The 27,634-nt window shown below is 48.7% G+C and overlaps 1 protein-coding gene across 4 annotated transcripts in view; it reads right to left on the bottom strand.

The window, feature by feature from the left end:
• Nucleotides 1-3,635: 3,635 nt before the first annotated feature.
• The window catches only part of ADARB1 (adenosine deaminase RNA specific B1), a 113,517-nt gene continuing 89,518 nt past the window's right edge, over nt 3,636-27,634 (bottom strand). Inside the window, exons 11-13 of one of the 4 annotated variants that reach the window (XM_042237801.2) lie at nt 23,573-23,754; nt 8,899-9,033; nt 3,636-8,014 (exon numbers count right to left, since the gene is read on the bottom strand). In XM_042237801.2, coding sequence (XP_042093735.1) covers nt 7,614-8,014; nt 8,899-9,033; nt 23,573-23,754 — 718 coding nt within the window. In that variant the 3' untranslated portion in view covers nt 3,636-7,613. Of the gene's footprint in view, nt 8,015-8,854; nt 9,034-16,237; nt 23,080-23,572; nt 23,755-27,634 lie in introns of those variants that run through there. The other 3 variants (XM_042237804.2, XM_042237811.2, XM_060406259.1) reach the window with 3 other exon arrangements.

Genomic DNA, 27,634 nt, shown 5'->3' with positions numbered 1-27,634 from the left:
CTGCATTCCATGGGGTCACAAAGAGCTGGACATGACTGAGTGACTGAACTGATTACACACAAAAGCAACATCTGAGGTAAAAGGCATACTCCTTGGAAGAAAAGTTATGACCAACCTAGACAGCACATTCAAAAGCAGAGACATTACTTTGCCGACTAAGGTCCGTCTAGTCAAGGCTATGGTTTTTCCAGTGGTCATGTATGGATGTGAGAGTTGGACTGTGAAGAAGGCTGAGCACCGAAGAACTGATGCTTTTGAACTGTGGTGTTGGAGAAGACTCTTGAGAGTCCCTTGGACTGCAAGGAAATCCAACCAGTCCATTCTGAAGGAGATCAGCCCTGGGATTTCTTTGGAAGGAATGATGCTAAAGCTGAAACTCCGGTACTTTGGCCACCTCATGCGAAGAGTTGACTCATTGGAAAAGACTCTGATGCTGGCAGGGATTGGGGGCAGGAGGAGAAGGGGACGACCGAGGATGAGATGGCTGGATGGCATCACTGACTCAATGGGCGTGAGTCTGAGTAAACTCCGGGAGTTGGTGATGGATAGGGAGGCCTGGCATGCTGCGATTCATGGGGTTGCAAAGAGTCGGACACGACTGAGTGACTGGACTGAACTGAACTGAACTGAACTGAATGAGATGAGGACTGTTCTTCTAACTAGATGGTTCTCAGGTGCAAGGATCAGGAGCAGTCTGCTGCAACAACACCAGTTCAGTCTTAGTTACGCTCTTAGTGTTTTTTCAATAGCTGTAAAGCCACGACACTTTGCAGAATACACAGAAGAGGAGGCTTTGACACATGACAGCAATGTCCCTCAACTGCTTATTGAACTCCAAGCTAATATCCTTTCATCAGAAGGTGATCTGTAATAAAAATTATAAAAACATTTAAAATGCTTTATCAGGTCTCAACCAGGTTACCTTTTCATTCAAATGCTCTGAAAGCAAAGGATCCGAAACTCTGTACCTGTCAGACAGTATTTTATCCTGTCACTCTCAAATTGCTGGGACATTTACTGGCATGGCCTCACCTCTGCTTATAGTGATTCTCCATCACCAAGTGGTACTTTGTTCAACCGGATACATTCTGAGAGGGTTGGGAATGTGCAAATGTTCACTTCATTGCTTTTTAGCCCATTTGACATTTTTTAAATAAAATGCTCTGGCCATTCCATTATTTTAAATCCATTTTCACCAAACCTTGGAGGTGCAGATTATTTTCATTCTACTGATCCTAATGGCCCATGTCTGCCATACAGCCTGACCCTCCTTGTCAAGCCTGGGAAATGAGTGAGACTTACCTTCTGTCAGATCAGGTCTGATCCAGTTTTCTAATTGAAATAAAAACATTAACATGACTTTCCAGTAATTTTCAAAAAGAAAATCCTGAGAAATAAAATTAGAGGACATACCTTATAAACATCTAAAGGCAGTGAGGCCAAGATTTAGAACACCTAGATGTAATTGACCCACTTTATAATCTGCCAATAAAAGAAAATCAGTCTATATACTGAAAGTATGTAGGCAAATGTTCAGGTTATATACTGAGTGAGGAGAATGATGACAAAAAATGTGTATATATTGGTATTGAACATTATTCCCAGGAGCTAAAGGCTAAGTAAGAATTAAGCGTAAAAAGCATTTTTAAAAGCCTTGCCTCACTAATTCATGATCAAAGCCTCCTTGATGTTTAATGAAAAAGAAAGTTATGCATTGCTAAAACTAATCAGTCTGATAGCTAGCACTTTCCAATGTATGTCTGCAGTGTTATTTAAGAATATTCAGTTTATCCATGTAAGAAAAGAGAAGAGAAGTGAGTAGTCTGACTCTTGAAATCATTTAAGGGGGTAGGAACTCGGTATTCAGGAGAAGCTCGTGTTCACGAGGCCAGACTTTATCTAAACATAGCTGACTTTCACTTTGGCCCCACTGCTTCCTACCCGAGGAAAAAATTTAAAGACATAGAAGCAGAAAGAACAGTGCAGTGAATTTCTATGTGTCAGCTCTAGCAATTTCCTATGTTTGGCCAACAGCGTTTCATCTAGACCTTCCCATCACTTATGCTGCTTTTTCTTTTAAGCAAGTTCCAGACTTGTTCATCTGCAAAGACTCTACTGTGCATCCTGGCAGCACCTTTGTGATGGTGACAAATGACACGGACTCCCCGTTAGCCAGATGTCGGTACCTTGCTGCTAGTGTCCAAATATTTTCACTCTCCTCTCTTCCTTTTTCCATCAGTTTCCTGACTGTAAACACATTCTTTTATTGAGATAGCCCATTATGTTCAGTATTTCAAATTCTTCTTTGCTCTCACATTTTCTTATTTCTTTTAGAATGTTAATTGAGCTCATTGGAAATTCTTGGGCTCTCTGTTTGAAAATATTAGCACGTACTGTGATGGAGTCTAAATCACTGTCTCTGTTCTAATTATCAGTTGCATGCATCACACGTCTTCTCCTCAGGTCATTCGCCAGGGTGCTATGGCCGCTTGGCAGCTGGCCTCAGTGGCCACAGCCCAGGGAGCTGAGGGGTGGGGAGCACCGGGGGGGCGGTGTCCCAGCTCGGCAGCCTTGCCACTTAGGGCTACAGGTGGACGCTCCCAGCTCGGGGCCCTTGCACGGCCTAGAGCCAATCACCAGTTTTACAGCTGTGAAGACGGCAGCCCACGCTTTATAAACAATAAAAAATACGATGACCTGCCAAGTCCTGAGGCCTGCTGCCCCCAGACACCCGGTGGGTTCTCACTGTGCCCTCGTACCCGGAGCCAGTAGTGCGGGGACTGTGGTTCTGACCAGAGCGGGGGCGGGGGGGGGGGGTCACTGTCACTCATGCATCGGACTAGGACGAGCAATGCCTCTCATCACAACTTTCAGAGGCTGCACCAACCCATCCTCAATTCCGGAGCCTTTGCAACCTAACAAGTATGCTTCAGTGTCATCTGCAAGTCTGCACCCCGTTCTCAGGCCTGGGGACTGCAGGGCAGCCAACGAGGCCCAAGAGGGGGCATCCGAGGTACAAGGCTCCCCCAGGGCCCAGAGGGCACCCAGCAGGCTGAGGCTCAGGCACAATGATGATCCTGAGGGTCCAGCACCTTGTTCTCAACACAGCTGTGAGCTCGTATTGTGTGGCTTTAAACAGCAGCTGGGCTCCACCTCTCCCCAGAATGCTGTACCTTCACTGCTGGGCCAGTGCCCCAGGCCCACTCAGGCTGGTCCCTCTGTCTTTACTAAGGAAATTATTAATGACGTGACTAATTGGATTTTAATATTAACAATGACTCAGCAACTTACTAAGCAGCTGGTTTCCCAGACGTCCAGCAGTTGAGCGAGTCTTCAGGGCAGCCCCCAGACCCCCTCCCAACCTGGGAGCGGATTTTCAGCCTTTCCCGCTGGAGAATGTGTGCTCCGTGTGGTCAGCCCCATTACAGAACCCGGAGTCTTGCCGCCTCTCCAAAGGAGCCACAGGAAGACCCCACGACTCTGGACTGAACCTGTGAAGAAGAGGCTGCTCCCAACCTTTTCTCTGAAGCGTCATCAGTCTTTCTGATGACACATACCTTCATTCGAACATTGCTTTTATTGTGGGGAAAGAAATGGAAACAGAATCAAAACTGACGCAAAAGAGAGCAAACCACTTGTCTCTAACAGTGCTGCTTTTTATTTGTATGGGACTGTTCACTTTCCAAAAACTTTTCCTATTTGCTTTTCATGTCGTTGTAGGAATGCTGGACAAAGGTAAATTTTTTAAAAAGGAAAATAAAATGGAAATGACTTCCCATCCCGTCATCCACGCACAGTGACCAGACTCAGTCCTTTCAGATTGTTCCGCGTGTACCCTCCTTCCATGAAGCATCTCCACAACTGTGAACTTTAACACTTGCTTTACAGCCAGTTTTCCACTCTATTGGCAATGTCCTTCCAAACCACCGGCCCTGAACATTACTGCAACCAGGGGCTACCTCATGGCCCCAGCACCCAGATGGTCTGGTCAGCACCACCCTGGGGTGTGGCCCCCCTTTGCTGCCCCATCCACATCCCTCCACATGCCTCCCACCACGTGGGCTCATGTCCCCCACTCCCCAACAGATGGGGCAGGAGCAGGGTGGCTGTGCAGTGTCCACTCCTCTGCCCGGAACTTGGGGACGGGACTCGGAGGGCTGACCCCGGGGGCTGGCACTCAGAGCAGGCACAGGCGGGGAGTGGAGCCCAGCCGTAGCTGCCCCAGCAGGTGTTGCTCCTGACACCCCTTCCCGAGCAAGAAGGGGGACACCCGGGAGGAGAGAGAGTCGGGGCAAGGCTGTGGTGGTGAAACATGGTTTTATTGAGAACATCTCATGCCCTCCGTCTGAGTGACAGCGTCTCATGCTCGGTTCTGGCTGGTCTCGGGGCAGGAGGAAGCTCATGCGGGGGTCACGTGTGGCCTGGACATTAGTGTAGACGTGGGGACACCAAGGGCTGAGCCCTAGTGACAGCGTTCTCAGCTGAGTTACATTCATAAAAGTGTCTGAATTCTAGAACAAGATTAAAAGCATAGAACCCAAAGTCGGAGAAGCAAACCGTTTTCGGGGCTCACTCCACAGACCACCTTAAACTGCTCACAGCTGTGTCCATGATGCACTGTCAGCACAGGCTGTGGCCAAAACATGAGTCCTTGGCTGAAAGGGGGGCGGGGAGCCTCGTCCCTCCAGACACTGAGCGAGGGGGTGCAGACATGCTGCTAGGAACAGGAGCTCAGAGCCAGGATTAAGTGAGAGCGCCCACCCCCCACTCCCAGTCGAGTGGACACAAAACCCAGTACCCTGGGCTGGCTGCTGGTGAGGGAGAGGGGGTCCCAGGACTCACAAAGCTGGGCCCACACAGTCACACTCTGCTTTTTCCATCTGTATAGGTTTGATGAAAAATAAACCTTCTGAGAGATTCACCGAATTCATAGAATTTAGAGATGGGAAAGCCAGCTCATTTTATTTCTCATGTTGGATCAAAGTGATGACTGGGGCAGACCTTACACATTGGTGTGAGGTATTCTGGAAATGCCAAACATCCATCCTTTTCGTCTGTTTTGAGAAAAGGGCTATGTGGTGAACCCTGGGACCTGCCCAGCAAGGAGACCAAGAGGCTCGGCCCCAAGATAAGGAGAGTAAGGGCTCTGCAGTCTGGAGGGCAACAAAACTATTCCGAGGAAATAAATTCCAGAAAAGTGTATATATCTCACACAATGCTGGTTTGTACATTTTGAAATAAAATAATTTGCTTTGATCACAATAAAAATCTCCAAAACAGAAAAAGATGAAAAGCCCCTTTAAGAGTCAACTGGCAGGGAGGAATACAGTGTCCTGACCCCAAGCAGGGGGGGAGAACCCAGGATGGGGGCCTGCCTCGGCCCCACCCCCACGAGCCCTGGCTCACTTTTCTACAACACAGGACAGCTGCCCCTTGGGCTGGGCACCGCAGAGAGGCCAGTTTCTTGGCAGAATTAGCACTCCGGGCTCAGCCAACAAGTCAAAACAGAGCCCCTCCCATCCCTGCTGGTCAAGCTGCCCTCAAAAATGTAAGATTTTTTTCAAAAAATCAAGCTCTTGGTTATGTCAAATCTCTGTTTCTAAAGCCCAGATTAAGGACCGTAGATGTAAAGGACTCCTCAAGGGAACAGCTCCTTGGTGACACCCTGTGGGCATCTGGGAGGGGTGTGTAAGATGCTGGGCTCCCTGATTTCTTTGGGGTTGAGGGGGTATGCTCCCTGCTTTTCCTGCCTACAGACAGACAGACACGCACACAGATGGAGGAGACTGGCTGCACTCAGGATAATCAGGCTGGAGACTTCCTGCCTATGAGCAGCGTCCAGCTGTCCTGTTCCGGGAGCAGGGCTGGCCTCCTGCCCTGGCTCAACTCCCTCTGGCCTCACACAGAGGTCCTGCCCACCCAGGGCTCCTTAAACCCCTACCCTTGTGAACTCATACACCTTCCCCCCAGCATCTCTCGAGGCCTGAGCACTCTTGGGGTGGGAGCCCTGTGCCAGGCCCATGCTGCCCAGTGGCACATGGCCGAGGCCCTGGGGACCCGCACATAAGACATTCAACTATCTGGGGTGGGGGCAGGGGTGGGGAGGGGCCGGGCGTGCAGGGTAGCTTGTGTGTGCGCAACACCGTTCCTCTAGACTTTGTAACCAAAATCCATGTATTTTTAAAAAACTAAGTCCATCTTCCACTCCCCATTAGAAAAAAATACCATCTATACAGACGAGAATACAAACGCAGGGGTTCACAGACATCTTTTCTGAGTGTGCAGGCCCCACCGGGCCCTGTACTGGCAAGGTCAGGCTGAGCCACACTCCGCAGAGGGAGGTGTGGGTCTCAAAGGACAAAGATCTGTCCTTTAACCTGGTCAGCCCCTGTGCGGACAGCACCCCCAGCATGTGCCCACAGGGCACACCATCTCCCGTCTCTGTGGTGCAAGGAGACACCTGGAGGCCAGCTCTCTTCAGCCTCACCTCCCACCCTGAGCACAAGGGTCATGGCCAGGGCCACCCTGCTCCTGCTTATTAAGTCCACAGAGGACACCCCCCACCCCCAACACGCCCCCTGGGCACACAGCCTGACTCCTGGACTTGGCTGGGGAGTGGGGTCTGCCCTCTCGCCCACAGCACCCCAAGACCAGGAACTGGCACTGACCCCATGAAGGGTGGGAAGCTCCTCCGGGGTCCTGAGTGAAAGCAGGAGGCAGTTAGCGTGGACTTTGTGCTCAGTGGGGATGGCCTCCCAAGGCCCCCCAACCCGCCCCAACTCCAGACTCACTGGCTCGGCCTGCCTGGGCTCATCCCTGCACAGTGGGGTGCCGGCCCGTGTCCCGGGTGTCCCAGACGCCAGACCACCCCCTTCCCTGCCGTGACACAACACCCAACCCCGGTCGAGAACATGTGAGCGACATGCTGTCTTGCCAACTTTCAGTCTGAACACTTCTTATATTTCAAACACGTCTTTGATAAAGTGGGAAAGAATAATTTAAAAATATGCCCTTAGTGGCATTTTCCAAGAGTGAATATCTACGTAATTCATCCTATTTCCATCCTGCGAGGATTCTGGGATGGTCGTTCACATCCACATGATTCAGAGGAGGGATCAGAGGGAATCCTAGGCCATTTATTGTGCAGTCGGCCTGCAGACTCCTACTGGTCCTTAAGAGTTAAATACTGTTTAAAAAACCCAAGTGAATGGCCAGGCTCACCGGCCACGTTTGACCTGTGATTACTGAGAGGTTTTCCAGGATATGGTCCATCAAGGGGTACAGAAGCTTCTAGAAGAAGGGGCTGCAGGACCTGGGCCCGGTCCCAGGGGCCACCTAGCGGATCATTGTGCTGCAGGTGGGCCTCTGTGGGAAGGCAGCGACTGTAGGGGAAGGGGCCACGGGCAGACAGGGACGGTTTCCTTAGGCTAGCTTCCTCGCTACTTCCTAGCGCCCTCCATATGGAAATGCCTCTGCACTTAATACGATGTGGCATAAGAGTGACCTGGCATAATTATTTCTTATTTTATAAACCACATTCCTAGTTCTGAATAAATTATTCAAGAATTTCACACAAAGTAATTTCTATTTTCCTAAACTTCAGGAAGCCCTACTTAGTAGAACTCAATTTCTAAACGTAAACTGAGATTGAAAGCAGTCACTGGATGACTCAGAGGGGAAGCGCTGCTGCTGAGATGCGGGTGGGGACCGGGACCCCGAGCCCACAGCCACCACCCCACCCCCGCCCTGCCCCGCACGCCTGCCCCCAGGACGGCGCCCGCACACCCATGCCTGCCCCAGCCCAGCTGTGGGGTTGGGGCTGTGCTGCACGCTGTCAGGGTGTGAGTGCGAACTGGTCCTGTTCCGTGGGCTTCTCCACCCAGGCGCCCAGCCCGGCCTTGATGAAGGCTCTGAACAGACAGGCCTTGGCAGCCTGGTACTCCTTGGCAACCAGCTTGGACTCGTGGTACACGTTGGGTTTGGTGATCTTGGAGCGTAGTAAGTTGGAGGGAACCTGTGAAAAGACAAAAAGGCACGTGCAGCTGTTCAAGCCGTAACAGTGGAAAACACAATCCAGTACGGTGTTCAAAGAGCAGCATTTGAACCTGTGCTGCTTCTGGGGGACCCCACTGACCCCAAGAACCACATCACACAGAGCCACGCCAGACGCCCCCGTGCGCCTGCGTCCTCAGCCCCAGTGGCAGCTTTGCAGTTAAACAGGCGGGCTGCTGGCAACCCATGAGCAGGGGACTCAAAACAATACACTAACACTTTTGCGTCTTGAGCAAACACTGCTCTGCTGTTTGGTCACAGAGAACTCTGTGCCTCGGCCCGTGAGGCCAACGCATTTCCGTGCAGCTAGGATCTGCAGGGAGGGCAGCTGCTGTGAGGCTGCCCGCGTGGTGACCCTCTTGGCACGTGGACATGGCAACTTCCGTCCATCACAGATAAAAGCTTCTGACTCGACTTAATAGGTGAAAACTGGTCACATATGGATCCACTAGAGAAGATTTTATCTGGGGAAAAGGGGACCTGTTGCTGTGAAAACCCTCTAACTCCAAACCAAACCTCAAAATCAACAGGTTTAAGAGGCTTCCTGAAGGGCTGAGTGAACTCAGGGCAGCCCCAGGTTGCAGGGCCCAGGAGTCTGCAGTGAGGGGGAGCGCCTGCCAGGCAGAGGGGGGCCAAGTGGAGGGGTGCTGAGCCCCGGGTTCATATGGGGGTGGGGAACGGGCGTAGTAGGGTGAGCCTGCTTTGGATCTGAGGGGGCAGGGCCTGACTGCCAGCTGAGAGCAGCCAGAGGAGACAGGGAAGGGTGGCCGCGAGTGGGTGGGGGACCCGGGTGCCTCAGTACCTTGCCGTGCACACGCATCCAGCGACAGTACAACGCGTGCTTACACAGGCGCGAGGCGCGGCCCAGCTCGTCCTTCCCCGTGGTGGCGTTGATGACCTCGATGGCTGAATCGCCCACCGTCCAGTTGACGCTGAAGTTGGGGGCCTTCCCTGGCTGCCGCGCCTCCGCGTTGCTGATGCCTGGAATGGGACGAGACGGGGAAGGTGACACGGTTGCTGTGGGGACAGGTCTGACAGTCGTCAGCCAGGCACATCCGCCCTCCCAGGAGCTCAGTTGGGTCCAGTGATGCTGCCCCGAAACACGCCTGTGGGGAGGCGAGCAGGTCCACAGAAACCCTGAAACCTGAGACTTCACGCACTCTGAGTTCCCTTGGGGCCAAAACTGCTGGCATCCAGGAGCAGATGGACTCCATTTCCAGGTTAATTCAGGGGCCACATGGCTGTGCACCGCGGGATGTTTGTGCTTGGGCCCTGCCGCGGGGGCCAGGCAGCTTCAGAACCCTCCCCACACGCATGACACTCAAGACCCAGCAAACTCGCCTCTTAGCAAGTGTGTTGGTGCTTTCTCAGCACGGTACAAGTCTCCTGTCTTAACCAGTCAGAGGCTTGTGCTGTGGGGCTGACAGGTGGATGCCCTCAGGTCACTGGGGACTGAATGCAGGTGCCCACCATGGGCAGACTGACGCAACCCCACGGACCCAGACACAGGCCAGAGTGCTTGCAACAAGAGCTGGCTTATGGTGGCAGTACCGGACCTCCGGGAGCTCCCTGGGGGCTCCTTGCTCTTGGTGACCACCTCCTCCCCCTTGCACAGAGTGTTAAAGCCAGGGCAGCAGGTCCAGGCAACCCACGGCTGGCACCCAGGCCTCGCTCAGAAGCCTCACTTCTTCAGGGCAAAGCAGCATGAGAAGGAACAGGGAAAATTCATGTGTACAGGCCACCAATCTTGGGGATTCATTTCAAGGGACAATATGAGTTCAATGTGATGACCTTGCCCCCTCCCCCAGATGTGCAGGGGAGGGGTGGGTACCCACTGTGCCCGGCCTCCCCTTTGCCCTTCCACTGCCTGGTGGGTGCTGGTGTCTGAATTCACGCTTGGATAGCACTGGGTGGAGCTTCCTGAAGACCCAGGTATTAAACACAGACCCCACAATGGAACCCCCGGGGTGGCTGCCCAGTATGTCTTCCCCAGGAAGGTCGGGGGGGGGGGGAGGGTTGCCCCAGCAGAGGATAGGTTCCGGGCACCAGAAGGGAGCTCGTGCTGGGACCACTCCACCCTGGGTCACCTGCCCTTCTGAGGTGACTGCCAGGGTGACTTCAGGTCAGCAAGTGAACACTTCAAAAATGATTTGTCCCCAGGAAAGAGTACAGAATAAGAGGTGCATGTCCCCTCGAGTCATCTGCCCACAGAACTGCCTGGCCCTGCTAATCGTTGTTCTGACTCACAAGTCCTCCTGGCTACAGTGGCCACCTCTGAGGGCTTTGTCCAAGCCCCACGCCGGGGTCCAGCTGCCTGACTGGCTGCACGCCCTCCTCCCAGAGGCAGTGAAGAGCCTAACGGGAGGGGTGAGAGCCCCCGGTGAGGCTGAGTGGAGAACACACCGCACGCACAGAGCAGAGGTGCGCTGGTCCTGGCCTCCGGTGGCTTCTCCCGCAGCCCCAGCCCGTCTACCCGCCTGTCTTCTCAGGTGTACATAGCACCCGCCTGCGGAATCCTCCCAGCAAGGCCAGTCCCCTGTGCAGTCCCCCACCGGTGCCCAGGGCCACTGCTCCCCAGCAGCCTGCCTCCAGCTTGGCCTGGGGGACTCGACAGCCGCTAGGCAGACAGACCCAGTTCTGAGAAAATCTTAATGGTTGTTTTTTCAAGGTTTCTGCCTTCTCCGTGAAACTGCTGAAAGAATCATTTTTTTTCATTCTAAGACATGAGCCCTGAATTATTTCACTTTCCATAAATGTTTTAACTAAATTATAGGACATCTCACAGAGTAAGCAAACCCTCAATAAACTGAGCCTCTGGCCCCAGGGTCCACCCCCATCCCTGCTCCTCTGCCACGGCAGTCACCAGCAGCCTGACACCGCATTACTGATCATTGCTGCCTGCCTTAGTATGTGTTACACAAGCGCTTTCCAGACCTTCGAATTAACGTGTGATCTCTGTACTTACTAAAAACACGTATTAATAAGGCTTATTCCTTACATCCTCTCTGTTCTCAGAGTTACTTTCTCTCAGTTGTGTTTTCTCATATAGATCAGTCTCTTCTGTGTTTATTTTCCTCAGAAGTTTGATGGCTATTCATTCACGTTTGTGAGTAAACGTCTTGGCTGATGAACAGAGGCAGCTGGCATGGCCTCCTGAGCCTCTTTTTGGGAAAGGCCTGCACATACAGGGAGAGCCTGGACCCACGTCCGTCTAGACCAGGGGTCCAGAGTCCAGCTTGGCCCCTGTCCGGCTGTCGGCACGGGAGCCTCACGGTGGGCAGGACTCCCACCAGGGAAGCTCTGGCTTCGTCCCGGGTGTCCCAGGGCAGCACATCCTCGATACTAACCCTCTGCCGCCTGGCCGCTTCTGCCCTGCGAGCTGGGGCTGCTTCAGGCAGTTTCATCAGCTGCGGGGTCTGGGGCAGCTGTCACGGGCACACGTGTGCAGGTGCAGTTGGTTCTGCAGGTCCCCTGGCTCAAGGCCACAGCCTCTCGAGGACGGAGTCAGGACGAGCGGCTCGGGGAAGAAAGGGGGTCTGTTCAGGTATAAGTGGTGGGGAGTCTCGTAATGGGACAGAACCTTCTGTGAATGAATGGATAGCGCTTATATTATCTTCTTTTGCAGTTCCATGACTCCTCAACATAAGATCGAAATCAAGGGTTACTCTTCAACGATACTTAAACCTTAGAACTGCAACATTTTACGTTAAAACTAGACATGGTCGGTTAACTAACTGTATAAATATTTTTCAAGTGAAACTGTTAGTCACTCAGTCATGTCCAATTCTTTGCAATCTCATGGACTATAGCCTGCCAGGCTCCTCTGTCCATGAGATTCTCCAGGCAAGAATACTGAAGTGAGTAGCCATTTCCTCCTTCAGGGGATCTTACCAACTCAGGGATCGAACCCAAGTCTCCTGCATTGCAGGCAGATTGTTTACCGTCTGAGCCACCAGGGAAACTCCATAAATATGTTTCATATTCTATGTTAAATAAAAACTACCATCAGAAAATAAAGCTACAAGACAGCAGCCAGTCCAAGGTTCTAGTACCAGCCATGTACTTTCCTGGGGCAGGGAGCCCACGTGGGCCCAGGAGCTCCTGTCTGTAAGTCTCTGGGGTCAATACTCCCACAGGACAGACACCCAGAAGGAGCTTGTGTTTCCGGGGCTGCAAAGTGAGAACTAGGGTAATGAGCTAACCACAGGGTACTGTGCAGAAAACAGTAAAAGCAGCAACAGCCTGGGGGTCCTGAGAGTGTCTCTGCTGCTGTATCTCCAGCATGCTGAGTCAGAGCTTTTAGAGCAAAAGCATGAAAAACTGTGAACTGGCCTAGGAACTGACACAAGGGAAACTCAGGAAACTTGGCTGGTGGCGCCAAAGCGCTGGTGGTGAGGGGTATTTCTCTTGCTTCCCTTGTAAGGGTGCTTCCTGTGCCACACACGGTGTGATCAGAGGCCTCACACACACAGTGAAGAGTAACAGATGCCTAGGGGACTACAGCTCCTGTTACAGAGGCTACTGTTCCCTCATTAAATGGCCAGGACAATGTGTAGTTACAATCTGGACTGAGTGTGGCCTTCATTCTGCAAACACACGAAACCCCGAGCAGAGCTAAAGGGGAAGGAGTCAAGTGCACAGCACAGTGATGGCCATGCAGTCCGTCACCCGGGCCGTGTGTCCCGGGCCTGCGGCCCCTGGAGTGGGGCACCCAGGGATGTCCTTCTCGTTTCCCCTGGGCTGACGGAGGGGGTGGGAACCAATGGGAAGCATGAGTCTGTGAGGGCAAGGCGGCCACACACACCTATTCTGTCATCTTCAGCTCCCCAACCCCAGACACAGATCGTGAGACTGTGGGCTCCACCTGGTGGACCTCAGGCCAAATCAGACCCCGTTCTTACACCAGGTCGGGGTGGGGGGTGTTTAAAGCACCAACTTAGGCGAAATACTGGGTGCTGCGGTCCACAAGGTGATATGCATGCTGCTGGCAACCTGGCCCAGAGGACAGAGGACCAAGCCAGCCTCATCCCCGGGACAACAGGGCTGGTGGGTGGAAGGGAAAGTGCCCCCACCCCAAGCGACATGCCCTGAGGACGAGAGGGGAGATCCAACTCTGGTGCAGGGGAAAGAGGACATCTGGGCAGGGCGGGGCAGCAGACCCCAGGACAGACACAGAACATGTGGCTCCACGGGAGGCACCTCAGACAGGGTTCAAGTCCTCCACATGCCATTATATCTACTGGTGTGGGCAAGAATCCCTTAGAAGAAATGGAGGACCCCTCAAAGTGAACAAGAGTCCTAAATGCAGTACTTGGGTACAATCTCAAAAATGACAGAATGAACTCAGTTCACTTCCAAGGCAAACCATTCAACATCACAGTAATGCAAGTCTATGCCCCAACCACTAACACCGAAGAAGCTGAACAGTTCTGTGAAGACCTACAAGACCTTCTAGAACCGACACCAAAAAAAAGATGTTCTTTTCATCCGAGGGGACAGGAATGCAAAGCAGGAAGTCAAAAGATACTTGGAATAACAGGCAAGTTTGGACTCGGGAGTACAAAATGAAGCGGGGCAAAGGCTAACAGTTTTGCCAAGAGAACACACTGGTCATTAGCAAACATCCTTTTCTAAGAACACAAGAGATGACTCTATACATGGACATCGCCAGACGGTCAATACCGAAATCAGACTGAGTACATTCTTTACTGCAGAAGGTGAAAAAGCTCTATACAGTCAGCAAAAACAAGACCAAGAGCTGACTGTGGTTCAGATAATGAGCTCCTTATTGCAAAATTCAGGCTTAAATTGAAGAAAGTAGGGAAAACTACTAGGGCATTCAGATATGACCTAAATCAAATCCCTTGATTATACAGTGGAAGTGACAAATAGATGCAAGGGATTAGATCTGATAAGAGTGCCTGAAGAACTATGAACAGAGGTTCCTAACATTGTACAGGATGACCAAAATCATCCCAAAGAAACAGAAATGCAAGAGAGCAAAGTGGTTGTCTGAGGAGGCCTTACAAATAGCTGAGAAAATAAGAGAAGAAAAGCAAAGGAGAAAGGGAAAAATATGCCCAAGCGAATGCACAGTTCCAAAGAACAGCAAGGATACACAAGAACACCTTCTTAGGTTAACAATGCAAAGAAATAGAGGAAAACAACAGAATGGGGAAGACTAGAGATCTCTTCAAGGAAACGGGAGATACCAAGGGAAGATTTCATGCAAGAATGGGCACAATAAAGGACAGAAACAGTATGGACCTAACAGAAGCAGAAGATATTAAGAGGTGGCAAGAATACACACAGCTATACAAAAAAGGTCTTAATGACCCAGATAACCTCGATGGTATGGCCACTCAGCTAGAGCCAGACATCCTGGAGGGTGAATTCAAGTGGGCCTTAGGAAGCATCACTACAAACAAAGCTAGTTGCTGCTGCTGCTGCTAAGTTGCTTCAGTCGTGTCCGACTCTGTGCAAGCCCACAGATGGCAGCCCACCAGGCTCCCCCACCCCTGGGATTCTCTAGGCAAGAACACTGAAGTGGGTTGCCATTTCCTTCTCTAATGCATGAAAGTGAAAAGTGAAAGTGAAGTCACTCAGTTGTGTCCGACTCTTAGAGACCCCATGGACTGCAGCCCACCAGGCTCCTCTGTCTATGGGATTTTCTAGGCAAGAGTACTGGAGTGGGGTGCCACTGCCTTCTCTGCAAAGCTAGTTGAGGGGATGGGATTTCAGCCGAGCTATTTCAACTCCTAAAAGATGATGTTGTCAAAGTGCCACACTTAATATATCAGCAAATTTGGAAAACTCAGCAGGGGCCACAGGACTGAAAAAGGTCAGTTTTCATTCCAATTGCAAAAAAGGCAATGCCAAAGAACGCTCAAACTACTGTACAGCTGTACTCATTTCACATGCTAGCAAGGTAATGCTAAAAATCCTTCAAGCTAGGCTTCAGTAGTACATGAACTGAGAACTTCCAGATGTACAAGCTGGATTCAGGAAAGGCAAGGGAATGAGAGGTTATATAGACAACATTCAATGGATCAATACATCTACTTTTGCTTCACGGACTATGCTAAAGCTTTGACTATGTGGATCACAAGAAACGGTGGAAAATTCTTAAAGAGGTGGGAATAGCAGACCACCTTACCTGTCTCTTGAGAAATCTGTATGCAGGTCAAGAATCAACAGTTAGAACCAGACATGGAACAACAGACTGGTTCCAAATTGGGAAAGGAATACGTCAAGGCTGTATATTGTCACCCTCCTTATTTAACTTATATGCAGAGTACATCATGCGAAATGCCAGGCTGGATGAATCACAAGTTGGATCCAAGACTTTTGAGAGAAATATCAACAACCTCAGATATGCAGATGATACAACTCTAATGGTAGAAGGCGAAGAGGAGAGTGAAAAAGTTGGCTTAAAACTCAACATTCAAAAAACTAAGATCATGGCATCTGGTCCCATTACTTTATGGCAAATAGATGCGGAAACAATGGAAACAGTGACAGACTTTATTTTCTTGGGCTCCAAAATCACTGTGGATGGTGACTGCAGCCATGAAATTAAAAGATGCTTGCTCCTTGGAAGGAAAGTTATGGCAAATCTAGACAGTGTATTAAAAAGCAGAGACATCTCTTTGCCAACTAAGTCAAAGCTATGGTTTTTCCAATAATCTTGTATGGATGTAAGAGTTGGATCATAAAGGAGGCTAAGTGCCAAAGAACGGATGCTTTCAAATTGTGGTGATGAAGAAGACTCCTGAGTCCCTTGGACAACAAGGAGATCAAACCAGTCAATCCTAGAGGAAATCAACCCTGAATATTCATTGGAAGGACTGTTGCTGAAGCTCCAGTACTCTGCCAGATGCGATGAGCTGACTCATTAGAGAAGACTTTGATGCTGGGAAAGATCGAGGGCATTAGGAGAAAGAGGTGACAGAGGACAAGATGGTCAGATGGCATCACCAACTCAACGGACATGAGTTTGAGCAAACTCTGGGAAATGGTGAAGGACAGGGAAGCCTGGCCGTGCTACAGTTCATGGGGTTACAAAGAGTCAGATACAACTGAGCGACTGAACAACAGCAATAATAACTAGTGATTCTGGGCATCTCTTCCTGTTGACCATCCATGTCTTCTTTAGAAAAATGTCTATTCAGGATTTCAGCCTATATTTTGTTTTTTTTTTTTTAGTACTGAGTTGTATGCACTTTTTGTACACAATGGATATTAACCTCTGATCAGTTGTATCATTAGCAAATATTTTCTCCCAGTTGGTAGGTTGTCTTTTCATCTTGTCGACGGTTTCCTTTGCTATCCAAAAGCTTTTAAGTTTAATTAGGTCTCATTTGTTTAATTTTGCTTTTCTTTCTTTCCTCCTCAGAGACTGATCCAAGAAAATACTGCTGTGATCTTTGTCAAAGAGGGTTCCACCTAGGTTCTCTTTTAGGAGTTTTACGGTTTCAGTTCTTACAATTAGGTCTTTAGAAACCATTTTGAGTTTATTTGGGGTATGGTGTGAGGGTGTGTTCTAGCTTCACTGACTGCAGGTGGCTGTCCAGCTTTCCTAACACCACTTGCTGAAGAGACCGTCTTTTCTCTATTGTATATTCTTGCTTCCCTCCTCAAAGATTAATTGACTACAGGCGTGTGGGTTAGTTTCAGGGCTCTCTATTCTGTTCCACTGATCTATGCATCTCTTTTTGTGCCAATACAACACTGTTTTGATTAATGTAGCTTTGTTGTATAGTCTGAAGTCAGGAACCATGATTCCTCCAGTTTTATTCTTTTATTCTCAAGATTTCCTTGCCAATTCAGGGTCTTTTGCAGTTCCAGAGAATTTTAAGATTATTTGATCTAGATCTGAAAAATGTCATGGGCATTTTGATAGAGATTGTATTATATCTGCAGCTGTCTTTGGATAGAATGGCCATTTTAATAATATTAATACTCCCAATCCAAGAGCATGGGGTATCTTTCCACTTCTTTGCATCATCCTCAATTTCCTTCATCAATGCTGTGTAATTTTCAGGTCTTTCAGATCCTTGGTTAAGTTTATTCCTAGGTAATTTATTATTTTTGATGCAATTTTAAATGGAATTCTTTTTAAATTTCCTCTTTCTGATACTTTATTATTAGTGTGTGTGCTGTGTGCTAAGTTGCTTCATTCATGTCCAACTCTTTGCAACGCTATGGACTGGTAGCCTGCCAGGCTCCTCCGTCCATGGGGTTCTCCAGGCACGAAAACTGGAGTGGGTTGCCATGCCCTCCTCCAGGGGGTCTTCCCGACCCAGGGATTGAAACTGCGTCTCTTACTTGTCCTGCATTGACAAGTGGGTTCTTTACTACTAGCACCCCTGGGAAGCCATTATTAGCAGACAGAAACAAAAATGATTTCTGTATAGAATCTTGGCTTCTGCAACCTTGCTAACTTCACTTATTAGTTATAATAGTATTTGGGTGGAGACTTTAGGGTTCTCTAGAGATTATCAGATCATCTGCAAACAGTGAGTTTTACCTCTGCCCTTCCAACCTAGGTACCTTCTATTTCTTTTTCTTGTCTGACTGCTGTGGCTAAGACTTCCAAAACTGTATTAAATAAAAGTGGCAAGAGTGTTGCCACTTGTCTTCTTTCTGAATTTAATACAAAGCTTTCAGCTTTTCACCATTGAGTATTATATTGGCTGTGGGTTTGTTGTAAATGGCCTTTATATTGTTGAGCTATGTTCCCTCTATGCTCACTTTAATGAAAGCTTTAATCCTGAATGCCTGTTGAATTTTTTCAAATGCTTTTCTTGAGTCTATTGAGATGATCATATGATTTTTATCTTTCATTTTGTTAATGTGGTATATATCACATTGACTGACATGTGAACATTAAACCATCCTTGTGACCCTAAAGTAAATCCATTTCACCATGATACATGATCCTTTTAATGTATTGTTGGATTTGGCTTCTAATATTTCGTTGAGGAATTTTCCGTCTATATTCATCAAAGATAGAGTATCTTTGGTTTTAGTATCAGGGCAATGGTGGTTTCATAGAATGAGTTTGGGAGTGTTTCATCCTCTTCAATTTTGGGGAATAGTTTAAGAAGGATACATAGAAGTTCTTTGTATGTTTGGTAGAATTCTCCTGTCAGGTCTTAAACTTTTGTTTGCTAGTTTTTTTTCTAATTATAAATTCAATTTCACTTCTAGTGATTGGTCCATTCAAATTGTCTGTTTATTCTTGACTCCGTCTTGCCAGGCTGTGTGCTTACAGAAATTTGTCCACTTCTTCTAGATTGTCCAATTTGTTGGCATATGACTATTCATAGTACTCTTATGATCTTTTGTATTTTTGTGGTATTGTCTGCCATTTCCCCTCTTTCAAGTCTTATCTTATTTATTTGGATCCTCTCTCTTTTCTTCTTGATGAGACTGACTAAAAGTTATCAACTTTGTGTGTCTGCACCGAAAAAAAACCAAACAGCTCTGGCTTTTGTTTCTCTTTTCTATTGCTTTTTTAAAACTATGTTTAAATTTCTCTCTCTGATCTTTATTATTTCCTCCCTTCTGACTTTGGGCATCATTTGTTCTTTTTCTGAAGTTTAGATGGCAGCTTAAGTTGTTCAGTTGAAATTTTCCTTCTTACCTGAGGAAGGGCTGTATTGCCATGAATTTGCCTTTGGTACTCCTTTTGTTGCATCCATATATTTTGGAAAGCTGTGTCCCATTTTCATTAATATTAAAGTATTTTCTGATTTCCTCTTTGATTTCATCACTGACCCACTGTGTTTTGTTTTGTTTTGTTTTTAGCAGCATGTTGTTTAGTGTCCACAGATTTGTTTTCTTTTTGTTTCTCTATCAGTAGTTGATTTCTAGTTTCATACTACTGTGGGCAGAAAAAATACCTGATATAATTTCTGCCCTCTAACACTGCTGAAGTTTGTTTTGTGACATAGTATGTAATCTATCCTGGAGAACATTCCATGTGTACTTAAAAGAATGTATGTTCTCCTGGTTTGGGGCATAATGTCTTATAGATATCAATCAAGTCCAACTAGTCTAATTTGTAATTTAAGACCACCTTTGCCTTACTGATTTTCTTTCTGATCTGTCCACTGATGTCAGTGGAGTGTTAAAGTTACCTATTATTGTATTGTTGTCAATTTGCTCCTTTACATCTGTTAGTATTTGCTTTATAAACTTAGCTGCTCCTGTATATGTTAACATATTATTGACTGGGGATTTTTTTGCAGAAACTAATGCCTATGGCTGGCTATTTGTTATGTAAGTAAATATTGAAACACTCTGGGTAATAACATTCAGGTAACAAAAAGCGTATTAATACATCTCTAGTCAATACATGGTTAAGGAATGTTACATCTTCCTCTTAAAAAAGTTTATGAATATGCATACAAATAATATCAAAACTCATTATAAAATGTATTATTTAAGACAGTAGCATTTTAATCCATAACTTGCTATGGAAAATATAAATAAATAAGCCTAGTTTTTTCATTTTTTTGTTTTCCTAATCAAATTACAACATTCCTGTACTTTATTTTTCACTGTTTACATAACTAAGTTACTACCTAAGGTAGAAGGCAGCACACCTGCAAAGTCTTCACTATGTTAAGGTCAGATAATCAATTTCCTATCCCAAAAGACACAACTAATACATTACAGAGAATTATCACTAAATATTAGCAGCTGCTTTTGTTAAGATGAGCTTTTATGGGGAATACTACAAAAATGGAGTAGGAAGGAAACAGAATTTCATGTATCTCTATCTGTGAATTCTGTGAAAGCCCCACAGGTTTTTTTTTTTTAACTTATCATTTATTTTTAATACACATAACATGTATCTATTCTTCTTTAAATTATTTTCCCAATTAGGCCATTACAGAATATGGAGCAGAGTTCCTTGTGCTATACAGTAGGTCCTTGTTGGTTATCCATTTTAAATTTAACAGTGTGTATATATGTCCACCCCAAATTCCCTAACTATCCTTTCCCCACACTTCCTCCTTGGTAACCACATGTTCATTCTCAGTCTGTGGGTCTGTTTTGTAAATAAGTTCATTTGTATCATTTCTTTTTAGATTCCACAAAAAGCAGTGTCATCTCATTTCTCTTTCTTTGTCTGGCTAACTGCATTCAGCATGACGGTCTCTAGGCCCAGCCACGTTGCTGCAAATGGTGTTACTTCATTCTTCTTATGGCTGAGTGACATTCCACCACGTCTCCTTTCCCCATTCATCTGTCGATGGACATTCAGGCTGCTTCCGTACCTTAGCTAGTGTAAACAGTGCTGCTGTGAACGCGGGGGGCGCATGTGTCTACTTTCCTTTACGGTTCTTCGTAGTCATGGTTGCTTTTATTTTTTTTTGGCCATTTAATTACATACTGGATTATTTAAGTGATCGTCTTACTCCATATTGGCCTTTCCTAATGGGATTTTCTCTTTCCTACATTTTCTTACTTCTTTTCCATTTAGAGAAAGCCCTTCAATAATTCCTTTAGGGTACATTCAGTACTGCTGGAATTCTAGTTTTTGCTTGTCTGAGAAATTCCTCCTCTCTTCCTCTATTCTAAATTATAATCTTGGGAAGCATATCCTGGGTGGTGTGTGCTTCCCTTTCAGCACTGTGAATACCCTGTGCCACTCTGGCTGCCCATAGCCTGACCAGGAATCTCATGTAACCGACCCCTTGTTTTTCTCTTGTTGCCTTAAGAATTCCTTAGCTTTTGCCATTTTAATGATGTGTTGGTGTGGGTTTGATTGGGTTCATCTTGTTTGGGACTTTCTGTGCTTCCTGTACCTGGATATCTGTTTCCTTCTTTAGGTTTGAAAAGTTTTCAGCCATAATTTCCTTGCGTGCACTTTTTACCCCTCCTTCTCCTTCTAGAACTCCTACAACATGAATGCTGGCACATTTGATGTAACCCCAGAGATCCCACACATTCCACTCATTTCTGTTTTGTCATCTTTCCGTCCACTGCTCTGGCTGGGTGAGTTCCATTATTCTCTCTTCCAGATCATTTCTGTGTTCTTCTGGGTCATTCCGTCTATTATCCATGGCTTCTAGAGTGCTATTTAATCTCAGATATTGAATCACCTATTTCTGATTGGGGCTTCATTAAATTTTCCATTTCCTGCGCTTTTGTTCTGGGGGTAGGTGAGCCCCACACGCTCACCCCAACACCGTTTGCTCTTCCTCTGTGTGTTACTGTTTTGTGACACGGTTGGCAGTGAGATCGGCATTGTGGGTCTCACCCCATGACCCCAGGCATCCTGGCTGTGACCACGACTGTCAAGCCTCTTGGTCTTCCTCACTGAGTTCTCTCGGCGCACCTGGCATCAAGCGGGGCCAGGGAGAGACTCAGACCTGGGGGCCAGCGGAGGAGAGCCAGGAGCCAGAGCTGTCCTGCACTTGCAGACCCTGGATTTGAAACTAATCTGAAACGGAGGAACAAGAGAGTTCAGAAGGATGGGAAAGTGCATCACGTGAGCACCCAAGGCAAAGGTTCACCTCCAGGAAGTTCTTTCCTAAACACACACTTCGCAGGCTGAAATTAAAGTAAAATTCTCATTTTTAAGCTCGATGGTATTTTCAAACACAGTCTGCTGATAAACCTTTTAATAAGTCCATCTAGATTTGCTCCAGTTTCCAGGAAACCTCATTCAGTCACCTCAGCCTTTCTCTGTGTGGCATTCAGGTCCGTTTCTCTCGCTCCCTTCAGACACGACCGTTCTCTCACGGCTGTTTCTCCTTCCAACATGGGAATGACCTGCGATAAACAATGAGGTGAAAAAGAGCAACAAGCAGGGCATGACCTGCCAGGCACACAGCCGTGCACCAGGTGTACACAGCAGGACGACTGGGAGGGGACAGCCCAGGTGGGCCTGGCCACTTACTGACTGTGGGGGCTCCCTGTGAGCAGGCTGAGGGCGGCACCATGGGCCCGCCTGAAAGGAATGTGGCCTCCTGAGTCACTCAGACACCAACGCCCTCTCCTCTGGATTCGCCCTCTCCGCTGGATTTCTCCCGTTGGAATCCTTTTGTCTGTGAAGATGCCCTGCATGGTGTCTGTGGGCCTCAGGGCAATACCGGTGAGGAAGAAGGAAGAGCAGGGCTCCCTTATCTGTAAGTTCATGTATCTAACAGACATACATGGTGAAACACTATTTTGCAGCACGTGCTCATGGATACAGACGCGCTCCGTACACGGACGACGTGATAAAAGCACGCCTGGCTTCACGGGTGAGCAAGTCGGTCAGTGACCAGGGCCCCTTCAGCAAGTGGTGGAGCTGCACACCCAGAGCCACCCACTGGGCACCGGGCAGCGGTGACTCCCGAGTGGCCCCCGGCGCCACGAGTCTTACATATGCTCTTCTCAGTGGCTACCAACACTCAAGACAAGCGACAGCTGACCGGATCAGAGCACTCTTGCCCCACACACAAAGCACAGACCGAACAAGGAAAACTGTTGGAAAACTGTTTGACTCGTGAGAAATTCACACGCTAACACACATCCAAGTACACCTGCTTCACACCTACCAGAGTAAGTTCAACGGTAGGGATGCTACAATTTCAGCTTACCATCAGATTTTATCAGTCTACTTTTATCTTTTTTCTCCCAAGAAGATAACGGTTTACAGTAGAGAGCTGTGAAACTGAATTTGGAGCAACTTTTTCTCCATTCCCGTGTGATCCATGTGCTCTAAGAGACATGCTTTCAAACAAAGCTCCACGTTGCTTTTCTCAGTTAGAGATGGGCTAGTAGCAAGACTACAGACCACGGCAAAACACACACACACCAAGAGGCATTCTAGTTCACGGTTAGGGTTTTAGTTCTAGCTTTAAAAGTAGGTAAAGCGAGATTTCCAAAGGATAAAAATACCTTAACTGTGTCCTTTTAAGTAAAGGTGAACTGACCTCTGAGCCACCAGGGAAGCCCGAACTGAGAAGTTAGGGCCCTTGAATTCAAAAGCGCTTGTTCACTTTACTGCTAGCCACTGACATTCTAGAAGAAAAACAATAAACAACCAGTAACCCAGGGCGCACTAGGCAGGTGCCCGTCCCCACTGAGAAAGACACCACTGCCTGCCACGGGCACACAGCCCCATTGCCACCCTCCTGCAGAGCACGTCACCGTGGCCGTGACTCCTCCGTGGGCCAACCCAGCATCATCTCGGGCGGCTGAGGCCTGTGGAATCTTCATGGCACCTGCAAGCCTCTACAGTGGACGCAAGACTCAGCAGCACGAGTATGGGTGAGAGGAAAGCCCCTGGGTGCTGAGTCTAGGCTCTAATTTCCCTGTAAATGGCAAGGTTTTCAACTGGCAAGAGAGGGGAACCTCAAGGGACCCACTTAAACGACCCATCCATCGCCTACGCCCCTTGTGAATGGCCCAACACTCCCCGCCACCCCCCCACCCCGCCACCTCAGTGCAGCCCCCACTGGTGTGTTACTTGTGAGACCTGCATGCTGCAGTCAGGAAGGGAAGTGGTACTTGCCGCTGAGCAGAGGCTTGTTGAGGGTGTACAGCGGGGGCAGGTCCTCAATGTTGGAGATGCGCTGGTACATGGCCCTGGAGAGATGGTCCCCGTGGTACAGGCTGCCCAGAATGATGCTGGAGAAGTAAATGGGCTCCACGAAGATGCTGAGCAGGGACCCCTGGATGCCCACCACATTCCACCTGGAGGCAGAGGAAGAGGCCCTCAGCGCGGGGTCCCTTTGGCCTGGGCCCTCCATAGCGCCATGCTCACATGAGCATGCTGCTCATTCCGTACAAGTGTTAACCAATTTAAAAAGCAGTTAAACAACTGACTTGGGTTCCCTGGTGGCTCAGCTGGTTAAGAATCTGCCTGAAATGAGGGAGACCTGGGTTAGATCCCTGGGTTGGGAAGACCTGCCGGAGAAGGGAACGGCTATCCACTCCAGTATTCTGGCCTGGAGAATTTCACGGACTGCATAGTCCATGGGGTTGAAGAGTCAGACACAACTGAGCGACTTTCACGAAATAACTGACTTAGTTTAAAATTCTAAAGAAAAAAATCTACTTAATTATTTTACGCTGGAACGATCTTTTGCCTCCATGTTTCCCAAGATGACACATTTACCGAAGATTAGTTCTAAAAAGATAACGAGCCACGTTTCTTGTGAGAAAAATCAAAAGAAAAAATAAACCTTTATTTCATTACTTCTAATATATAAAAAATGGTAGCTCCAGAGGGATGGAAACTGGCCTCTTCCTGCTCTCTGGTGGCGGCAGCGACCGTCCTGACCCTGCGTTTGGTGTGGGTAAGGTCACAGCACCAACCTGCCAGGGCTTTGTCTCAATGCCAACCCCAACACCGCATCACTGCTCTGAGCCCCACAGACAGCAGGAGAGCAGCCCTCCACGGCCTCAGCGGTCCATGTCCCAGCACTCAGGGGGCAAAGCTCACTGGCTCCAGGGGTCTTCTCCCTCACACCCCTTCCCCGAGCCAGCAGCATAGGCATCCTCTGCTCCCTGCAGAGCTCCAGCCCTCAGCCAAGGGTTCCCAGTGCACCCACCTTGGTCTGTGCAAAGTCCTTCTCTCTGGGTACAGCCCCCTCAGCTGCCACTGGAGCCCACCAGGTGCCCCCTGCTGAACCCCTGCAGATCTTACCATCTGTCCCCTACCTTCTCCCATCAACAGGCTCTAAGCGGGAGGGATTCGTCTGTTTAGCATACTAAAACATCCCAGCATTCAGGGACCTGGCCTCACAGCTCAGTGTGTGCTGACTGGACAAATCCTCGGCTCCCCCCACCCTCTAAGAAGGAAATTAGAGCACAGGTTTTCTCCTATCTAGCAAGGAACAGTAGGGAAGGATTCAGCGCGCACAAAACCCACAGGGAGCCCTTTCTTATGTAAATCAGAGTCTTGTCAGGGGGGTTAGGCCCCATTAAGCCGAATTCAGCCTCCTGGGGCAAACTCGAAAACCCTGCTCTTGCAGAAACTTATACAAGTTACAAGTCATTAATTTTGAACACATGCTTCACAGGCGAATCCTAGGCCCTGATTGCTCCACGGAGGCCCTTGTGGGAAGTGGTCCACCTACTCGGCTCAGCTCCCCTGGGTGAGCTTCACAGGGAACAAGGAGGCACCAACTTTACCAGCAGCAAACACGCGTGGGATGTGTGCCGTACAAGCCCACTGCCCCCAGCAAACCCCTGTGAAAACTGGCTGTCCCCACGACCCCACAGCCTCCCCACAGCAGGGGGGCTCACAGCTGATGCCCCCGGCCCCCTCTGTGTCTGGGGGAGGGGGAGGAGGCGGTGGTGGGGGGACAGGGCTCCGCATGGTCGCACGCACTGCTGCCCTCAGGCAGGTGGTCTCTGCTTTCTCCCCAGCTCTGCGCGGAGCACAGGCTGTGCTACCCCCTCCCATGGCCCAGTCAACAGAATTCACCCAGAGGTGAGAGCCCCTGGGACCCCTCACTGCCACCCCCTCACTGCGGTCTCACCCGAAGGCCACCCACTGCCCTGATTGATCCCTCTGGAACCAGAACCGTCTGTGGGAGGCAGCCCTGCCCCCTGTAAGACCCAGGCCCGCCCCCCAGACCCTGTTCATGGTGACCACGTGACTGCCAGAGGCAGGGTCAGCCCTCCAGGGGCACCAAAGATCAGAGGGTGGGAGCTCAGCCCCGCCCCCACTTCCGGGGTTGAGTGAATCATCAAAGACCAAGGATTCAATCATCTGCACGGAGATCCCAGAGGACAGGGCTGGGAGTGTCCTCCACCCAGGCCCTGCTGCCTTAACCACTCAGTGAGACGTTTCCACTTGAGTGTCAAGTGCTACGAAAAATGATGAGATTTTGATTGAAGTTACAGATTTGGAAGAAAATCAAGCAATGTTGGTTTCATTCTTTTACAAGTGGTTGACCACTGTAATTAATCTCCAATTAAAATAAATAAAATTATATTTAAAAAAAGAAATAATGTTGGATTTGGCATATATGGGGATGTTTTAGATTAGAGGACGGCCTGTCATTTTGTTTCCCTTCCTGGCTTGGTCTAGGGATACAGGGTGAGCTGAGGCCCTTCCCCACATTCCTGATCTGTATGTATGAAGAGGATACCTCCCCAGAATGCAGAGAACTCACTCAAGGGTCTCCTGCAAGAGCTGCATCCTCTTTCTCTGCAGCCACCTCTTTGATTTTCTCCAATTTATTTAATTCTTGGGAGTGAGGGCATGACTGGTTTACTTTTAATGTTTGGAATTCCATTCAAATTTCTTATACATGCTTGAGTCAATTTTAGGAACATACACGTTTCTACAAAGCTTTAATGTCATCTCAGCTTTAATGCTGTCTGTAAACTCTCACTGCAGCCATCTGTGCACGTGTCCATTCCTACTAGATCCTGACACCCTTTCCTCCTCCCCTGACTTGGCTGCACCCTGTGTCTTGGTCAGACTTCCAGAGGTCTGCCAATTTTATCACTTTTCAAAGCAGCACTCTGGGTTTCTGACTGTTCACTGCTCATCAGTGCTGTATCGAGTACTAACGTCTGTTCTGTGTCCTTCCCTCCCTTCTGAGAATTTGGACTTGCTCTCTTGTTCTCAGCTGTGGTATTTTATGTCATTCACTTACGACCATCTCCTAACTTCCCCTGCAATTTCTTCTATGAGTTGCTGAGGCTTGATGGACACACAGTGCCCTGCCTGGGGTTAGAGCACAGAATTTGGGGAGTCCTGGCATGTAAACACCCTCCTCGGTCGGGAAGATCCCCTGGAGAAGGAAATGGCAACCCACTCCAGCATTCTTGCCTGGAGAATACCATGGACAGAGGAGCCTGGAAGGCTACAGTCCACGGGATTGCAAAGAGTCAGATATGACTTAGCAACTAAACAACAACAAAACCCCCACTCCAGCCCTCTAGTCTCCTCCCACCTTGCTCCAGGCCTTCCTCCTGCCCCTCCTGCTCTGCCCCATCCCTGGGCCACCACTGACCTGCTTCTGTCAGTTTCTAGAAATCTACAGCAATGGAATCACATGGTAAGCGCTCCTCTGGTTCCTGGCATGCTGCGCCGTTCTTCTTCGATGTGTCCACATACCATGGACTGAACATCACAGCTTATTCTGTCCCTTGCCTGAGCAGTGCCCCAAGGCACAGATACTCCCATTTTACCCTGTTTAAAGACTGACAGCTGTTCGAGCTGCTCCCAGATGTGGAGAAGCCGCTTCAATCACTCCAGTGTGAGTCTGCATGGACAGTGCTTCCATTTCTCTCCGGAAACAGGAGTAAAGTGGAGGCAACACACGCCAGAGATGCCTTTAACATCTAAGACACGGGTGAGCCTTCTTCACAGTTGGCTGCAGTGTCTGTTCCCAGCCTGGGAGGATGACGCCCCAGGGCCTGGAGTCCCCACCGTACCCGACAGGGCTCTAACCCTGGAGTGAAGAATGTGCCCTTGTAGCTCTCTGTACGTCCCCGTGATTAACGAGCTTCTCATGTGCTAATCTGACATCTTTTTTGGTGAAGTGTCCATTAAAATATTTTGCCCATTTTAAAAACTGCTTTCCCCCCCCCTGTTGGTTTTAGAAGTCTT

The sequence above is a fragment of the Ovis aries genome, chromosome 1 (assembly GCF_016772045.2).
Source record: "Ovis aries strain OAR_USU_Benz2616 breed Rambouillet chromosome 1, ARS-UI_Ramb_v3.0, whole genome shotgun sequence".
In the NCBI taxonomy this organism is placed as follows: Eukaryota; Metazoa; Chordata; class Mammalia; order Artiodactyla; family Bovidae; genus Ovis; species Ovis aries.
Note: the sequence above shows the minus strand (reverse complement) of the source record. Positions and strands in the feature narration are given on the sequence as shown.